Consider the following 7,318-nt stretch of genomic DNA (forward strand, 5'->3'; position numbering starts at 1 on the left):
CGACCCCCTCCTGTTTCGACTACATGGGTGTATTAGCAATATATATTGTATTTATGTAAAATATTCAAAGGGAAAATATTTACCATATATAGTTTTAGGTCAGATTGTAATGCATATATATTTGATTCAATATCATCAATATATGTAATCCATATATATTTGATTCAATATCATCGATATAGGACGGACGATTATTCTCCTTCTATCAGAATTCACAAATCAAGTTCAGATGGATGATCTATATAGCTATTAGATTAAGAACTTAACTAATGTTATGGTGCCTAGGTATTATTAATGACCTATTAACTGATCGATATTACTGGAATCATTATTCTATCTTTGTTGAGCAGTTACTTAAAAGCTTCATAAAATAGTTGCTTAAATGTTCTTGAGATCAACAATGGTTTCCAATTTTGTTATGTAAATTAGTTCGCTCTTTTATTGCTTAATCTGTCAAATTAAATATGGATTATAGATGTTTTAGCATATTAAACCAAATGTATTTGTTGATAATTAGGATGTAGTTGTCTCTCACACACAATGGTGAATATTGAGTAAATTTGATTGTATTACTTTCCAGTTTCCACGTACAATCGGATTGTTGGTCAGCAAACTTTATGTTAAGAGTTTTCTGGTCTAAGTTAAAAGAGTAAACACAAAACAAAACAAAATAAAAAATAAACAATAAAAGGTATCAGGTCTTTTCCTATTATATAGAAACTAAACAAGTTGAAGGACATAGATGAAGAGACTTATGATGCTAAAACAAAGACAAGAGGCCCAAATGGATCAATCAGGAACAAGGAAGAATACATGCATGCATCAAAATGGATCAATCAGGTGCATACATCAAACACTAATTGCAATTGATCTCTGTGGTGAGTTTCTATGCCTTTATATTGTAAACATCGTTATTTATTTTTATCACTCTTGAAAACAATATTGACCACCATGTCAGAGGGAATCATACTTTTATATTGTTTATTCTTTTAAAAAAGATGCATAATTGACATTGAAAATTCATTGATTGTATTTTTATGCAGGAATATGGGCATGGTTAGAACTACATGTGAATGTTGAAACTTTTAAAGAATTGATGGATGGGGATTCTTCAATGAAACATGATTCGAAGATGAAAGTAAAATCACTTCCCCAAACTAATGTGATTAAATCACTTTTTAGAGTTTAAAGAAAATGCTTTTAAATTTTAAATTTAATAACTAAATCATGTTGTTAAAATTAGGGTTGTAAACGAACACGAACAAGGGCTTGTTCATGTTTGTTCGTTTAAATTAGCCGAACAAACAAACGAACACGAACACGAACGGATAAATAAACAAGTTTTTTTTGTTCATATTCGTTCGTTTAACAAATTACATTATTCATGTTTGTTCGTTTATGTTCATGAACATGCTTAACGAACATAAACAAACGAATATAAATGAGCAAAGATAAACAAACAAATTAAACATATATCAACATAAACGAACATATAATATAATAATGTAACCAAAAAAACAATTAAACATATATGAACTTAAAGAAATTTAAGCGAACAAACGTAAACGAACAACATAAACAAACGTTCACAAACATAAATGAATGAATGCTACAATTGTTCATGTTCGTTCGTTTAACTAAACGAACGAGAATTTGTGTTCATGTTCGTTCATTTATTAAATAAACGAACATAAACGAATTTCCTTCCAAACCGTTCGCTAATGTTCGGTTCGTTTACGGTCCAGGTTTAAACTGTACAAAAGATCAAGTTGTTGACAATGTGAATAGGACTAATTTGTAGTTTATGTGGTTACAAGCGCTAACTCTCTAGTTTACTTTAAAGACACCGAAATGTTTTTGAGTAACTTACACGGTTGATCCCTATGATTAGGGATAATCTGCACCTTTGATCCTTAACTTTTGTTTTAACTCGCAAAGTCCCCATTGTAATTTTTTTTAATTCGAAAAGTCTTCATAATATGTTTGGTCATTAACCTTTTTTATTTTTAGATAATCTACTACATCATCTTCATCTTCATCAGACATGAAGATATAACACTTAGTTCCATCATCATCGTTTTTAATGATAATTTTAAAGATGCTATTGTTAAAAAAGCTAGAGTAAATTACACGAATCGTCCCTTGTGCAGGTGTCAAAATGCACGTTTAGTCCTTATTTTCAAAAATTAACTCGGGCCGTCCTTTGTTAGCTTAAAAGTTGCACGCTTCATCCCTTGTTAGTTTAAATCTACATGTTTCATCCCTTACGAGACTTGAAAAGACTAATTTGCCTTTTTTTTACTTTCTTTTTTATTTTCTTTTTGTTTGTGTATTTTTGTTTATGAATTATAATATTTAGAAAATGAAATGGCTCTCTCTTTCTTTCTCTCTCTAGAAAAATAAAACCCTACATCTCGTCCTTACGTCTCCTCCACCTCCACCATTTTCCACCATCACCACTCCTCTGTCCAGTAAATCCCACCATGAACTAGAGCTCCGTTCTTCTTTCTCCCCACTACAATCACACCTTATTCCAGTACTTTCAAATGGGACAAACACCTCTTCCCATTTCTCTCTTTTTTTATCTGTGTGGAACCCTCCGATGGTTTTAGGTGATTATCAGAGTGCAGATCGGTGGTGGTGGGTTTGGTGGGTTTTATGATGAATCTCACTTTTTCGACAGTACAGATAGTGAAGGAGGCAGTTTCCATCACTGAAGGTTTATAGATGATAAAAACACCTAATCCAAGCGTATGGATGAGGGGGTGAGTGCAGATCAGTGAGATCGAGGCTACGATTGGAATCACACACTTGATGGGTTCAACTGTAGTGTGTGGCCAGGTGTTCCAGGTAATATAAACTCCATTGATTCCTTCTGGATCGGTATTTTTACATCTCAGTCGCCATGTGGATGGATCCATGTGCACCAATAATTGGTGACTCCACAGTCTATTGATTCAAATACTATCAGGGAAGATTGAGGGTTTGTAATTTTTGTTTCAGACAATAGGAGCAAGGTGGCTTAGACACCTCTATTGATCATGGGATCAAGGTCACCATCTTGGATCTCATCACTTCACATTCCAAATCATTCTTGAATCAATCCTTGTCAATAGTCAGTGACGGAATCAAATTTCAACAATAAATTCATTGTTGATAAATTATATTATGATGCTCTACAATTAGATGATGTTGGCATCGATTCCAGGTTATACAAACTCTGGTGAAAAGGGGTTGGTGACCCTTTTGGGGAAGATGGTGATGGTGAAAATTGGTCAGTGGAAATGGTTAGAAATATGAGAATTGGAGTCAAACGGAGAGGAAGGAATCAAATGGGACCCATTAATTTAATTTAAATATTTTTAATAATTAAAAATAATCAGAAACTTAAAAAATAAATGAAAAATATATAAAAAATGGCAATATAGTCATTTTATGTTGTTAGGGACTAAACGGACAATTTTTTAAGATTTAAAGGACGGTCCGAGTTAATTTTTAAAAATAGGGACTAAATGCGCAATTTAACACTTAAACGAGGGATGAATCGTGTAATTTACTCAAAAAGCTATTTGTTTGTCTTATGAAACTTTTGTAGGTTTTCACTTTTAGAGGTACAAAACAAGAGAATCGAAGAGACGTATGCCAATTTACAACATTGGTTAACCTCTCCCCCCGTTAGACATTGATTCAGACTCGTATTGTGTGTACAATTTAATAAATTACATGATAATTATCACCTAACTTTTTCTGAAATTAATTCCCCTAAACTTAGAAAGAAAGAGTAACAATCATTCTAATTAGGATTGCTCACTGTTTGGATAAAACCATGGTTGCAAAAATCGGGATTAATCGTTTGGCGTTCTCCAACCGGCTAGGATTAGTGTGCTTGACGGAAATTATGGATTAATCGGTCTTGGCAGGATTAATCGGTCAACAAAATTCAACGAAAGTCAAAAAAGTAAAAAAAAAAAGTCAAAAAAAGTTTAAAAAAATATTCAAAAAATTAAAATTTTTTCTTCAAAATTTTCAAATTTTCAAATATTATACCAAAATTTCATATTTTCGTATTTTCAAATTACAAATTCTCTTATTTACTAATTTTGAAGTACTTTTTTTTTCTTAAAATATATTAATCTTTGATTAACTTTAATATTTTATTAATAATCTATGGTCCCCGATTAATCTCCGCCAAGACCGATTAATCCTTTAACATCAGTCGACCGTCGAGCTACCGTCGAACGATTTTTACAACCTTGGATAAAATCTTATTGTTCAATTAGACATTTGGATTAGAATATTGGTTCGGGTATTCAAATTTTTGGATTGATTTTCAACAATTATTATTTTGGATTTCGGATTGGTTTTGATTTATAAAATAAGAACCGGATAATCCAAAAACCAAATAACAATTTATTATTTATTTAATTTATCCATAATTATTTAAAAATTTTGTAATTTATTTTTTCAAATAGGTTTAAAAAACGTCACCTAATAAAAAACATTAATATGCATTTTCTTTCTATAGTTCTTTATCTACAATATATTAAACTATAATATTACTTATTAGTAGTTTATAAGTTTTAAATCACAACCAAACAATTTATTTTTGCTTCTTCCATATAATTTGGTAATATTATAATTATGTCATTTTAAAATATTCCGGTTTTTTAAAACCGAAAAACCGATCCGACCGAATTCTAATTGGATCGGATTTGAATTTAGTTTCAATTATTTGGATCCATGTTTTGAAAACCAAAATCAATTTAGATTCACTTGATTGGATCGGATCGAACCGATCCATCCAAACAAACACCCCTAATTGTAGTATATATACCCAAAAGAATAGATACAAACAACCACTGTTCATCACTATCAAGCATCAAGCAATGGTAGAATAAGAATACAGTTTAATTCATGATATGTGTGGAGTATACTACATATGTGGTCCCTGAGCATGGCCAATTGTTTCAGTTCTGATCCCATAAAATTTTCTTTAACATTTTTGGTCCTGTTCCAAGTAAAAACGACTATATTTCTGTGACCAAAAAGAGTTATATTCAGGGACCACAAATAGTCATTTTGCTTGGAACACACACACACACACACAAAAAAAAAAATACAAACACTTGAAGCACCGACCAAAATTGCAAGTGAAAACCTTTTGGGACTAAAATTGCAAAAATCAGCTAGACCCAGGGACCAAAACTGTAATTTACTCTTATGTATATCTTCATTAGAAGGATGCGACACCATTTCTATCGAAGAAGCATCCAGAAGGACCACCATCTGGAAACAATGCAACTTTAACCGGAGTTTCTGCACCATCTTCAGTACTTAATATACCAGTATTATAGTTAATATCTGTCTTAACATATCCTGGACACACACAATTGATGTAAAAATTTGTGTGTTTTTTGGCCAATATTCTTGTGTAACCATTCATGGCTATTTTTGAAATCATATATGCTGACAATGTAGTGGGCCACCCTTTGGTTTCCAACAATCCCTCTTTGAAATCATTCAGATACTGATTAAGCACTTCATCCATTTTCTCTTCTGTTAAGTTCTCAACATCACTCAGTATCCCTTTAGCCCATTCATTCTTCAAATCCTGAAACACACATGTTTTTCTTTTAAATTATGTTATTTAAGTACGCTATAAATTTAAGCTCCCAAAAAACTTTTACCTTTAACTTTCCCATGGAGGAGGAGACATTCACAATCCTTGGTGAATCGGATGATTCTAGAAGTGGAATGAAATGCTCAACCATTCTTTTTGCTCCATAATAATTTGTTTCCAGACATTCTACAGCCAACTCATTAGACTCGATGAGTGTCTTTATCAATTCAGTGTGGCTTCCGGCTCCCTATATTCACTTTAATCATTAAAATACTCCAACTTACATTTTTTTTTCTTTGATAAAACTATTACTATATTTAAAGATGATTAAATGGTTTACTCAAACTATGAAACAAAAGATGTTAAACCACTTACCTCGGCACTTGAAGCTTTAAAAGCTTCTTCATCTCTCATAGCTCCACCAATCCCAGAATTGTTTACCTGTACATAATTTAATCCGCATGAAAAGTAAGATCTTATTGCTTCTACATATTTGGTGATAGGGTTTTGAATAATACCAAGATATCAAGCTTTCCAAATTGGTTTTTCACAAATTGAGCCAAGGAAGCTACACTTGCAGGATCTGTAATATCAAGCTGATGAAATATAACAAAATCAGAAAGATGAGTTCCTTTGAATTTGACAAGAGCATCAATCCCTCTCTTTTCATCTCTAGAAGTCAACACAACTTTCACTCCATTTGAAGCCAATTGCTTGCAAATTTTAAATCCTATCCCTTTGTTTGCCCCTGTTACCACTGCACATCTACATACACACCCACACCCACATTTACCTTCAATTCTATGCTATATTGATTTTTTGATTAGGAAAGATTTAATAATTATACGAAATTACTATGGAACAAGTTTTAACCTAAACGAAAACTGAGAGACTTAATAAATTTTATGATTTGAAACGAAAAGTAGGTTTAAACTTCAAAAATTCAGGATTTTAACTTCCCAGAACCTGAACTTCGTTAATTAGATATAAATTTGACGTTTTACTGTCAAGTAGATCTTATCTACTACACAATAAAATAGTAACTAATTACTAGAAAAATTAATAAGAACATCAAATTAGGAAGAAAAATTCTAGTGGAACAGCTGCAAAGCTAAAAAAACAAAAAAGTTTGACGACATAATCGATTTATAGAATGTTATCCGATTAGGTTTGAAGTTTGAAGATCAAGATTCTAATTATGAACAGTCAACAGATGGTACAAATGTTAATGATGGATTAGATCAAAATTAAGAACTACACTTGGTCGATAAACAATCACTGTAATAGCAGTTACCTGTTTCCCGCAGATTCTACCATTTTTTGGTTGAATTTCTCGGCGGTGATCGTTTATGAACGAGAATGATGACCTTAAATTGATTTATGATTTTGGTCAACGAGAAGTCTGGAGAAAAGGGATTAATAAAGAAATGTTTATAAGGCAGAAGGAGTGGTGGTTATCACACATTCACACTTATCATGTTATTATTATTTTTTTAAAAATTAATTAATATAGAAAATAATTTCAAACGTATTATTTTTTTTTAAATCTTAAATTTCATTAAATTTAAAAAAGATTACAACACATCAAAAAAAAATACATAGAATTTCAAATTACAAACCTAGAAATTTAAATAACGAAACCATGAAGATAAGATAACGAAACCTAGATGTTATATTTTTTTGCAAGCTTCTCTTTGG

The 7,318-nt window shown here is 31.5% G+C and overlaps 1 protein-coding gene and 1 long non-coding RNA gene across 2 annotated transcripts; one reads left to right on the forward strand and one right to left on the reverse strand.

Annotated features, from left to right (window-relative positions):
• Positions 1–2,343: 2,343 nt before the first annotated feature.
• Positions 2,344–3,169, forward strand: LOC145109807 (uncharacterized). The gene is made up of 2 exons (XR_013709226.1): positions 2,344–2,850; positions 3,004–3,169. It is a non-coding gene; the product is annotated as an uncharacterized LOC145109807 (long non-coding RNA).
• A 1,674-nt stretch (positions 3,170–4,843) lies between these two features.
• Positions 4,844–7,059, reverse strand: LOC145105226 ((+)-neomenthol dehydrogenase-like). The gene is made up of 5 exons (XM_079042361.1): positions 6,915–7,059; positions 6,139–6,385; positions 5,996–6,061; positions 5,688–5,867; positions 4,844–5,611 (listed from the first exon to the last, which is right to left on the reverse strand). Exons 1-5 carry the CDS (start codon positions 6,935–6,937, stop codon positions 5,234–5,236), a joined length of 894 nt encoding a protein of 297 aa, XP_078898487.1. The 5' UTR covers positions 6,938–7,059; the 3' UTR covers positions 4,844–5,233.
• Between the last annotated feature and the right edge of the window lie 259 nt (positions 7,060–7,318).

This window comes from Lactuca virosa, chromosome 4 (genome assembly GCF_052849685.1).
Source record: "Lactuca virosa cultivar CGN04683 chromosome 4, Lactuca_virosa_CGN04683_v6, whole genome shotgun sequence".
Lineage (NCBI taxonomy): Eukaryota > Viridiplantae > Streptophyta > Magnoliopsida > Asterales > Asteraceae > Lactuca > Lactuca virosa.

Coding starts and splice junctions, on each gene's coding strand:
- LOC145105226 (XM_079042361.1), bottom strand. CDS start 6,937: ATGGTAGAATCTGCGGGAAACAG. Junction 6,386..6,914: donor GTAGAATCTGCGGGAAACAG/GTAACTGCTATT, acceptor GTGTGTATGTAG/ATGTGCAGTGGTAACAGGGG. Junction 5,612..5,687: donor CCTCCATGGGAAAGTTAAAG/GTAAAAGTTTTT, acceptor TGTGTGTTTCAG/GATTTGAAGAATGAATGGGC.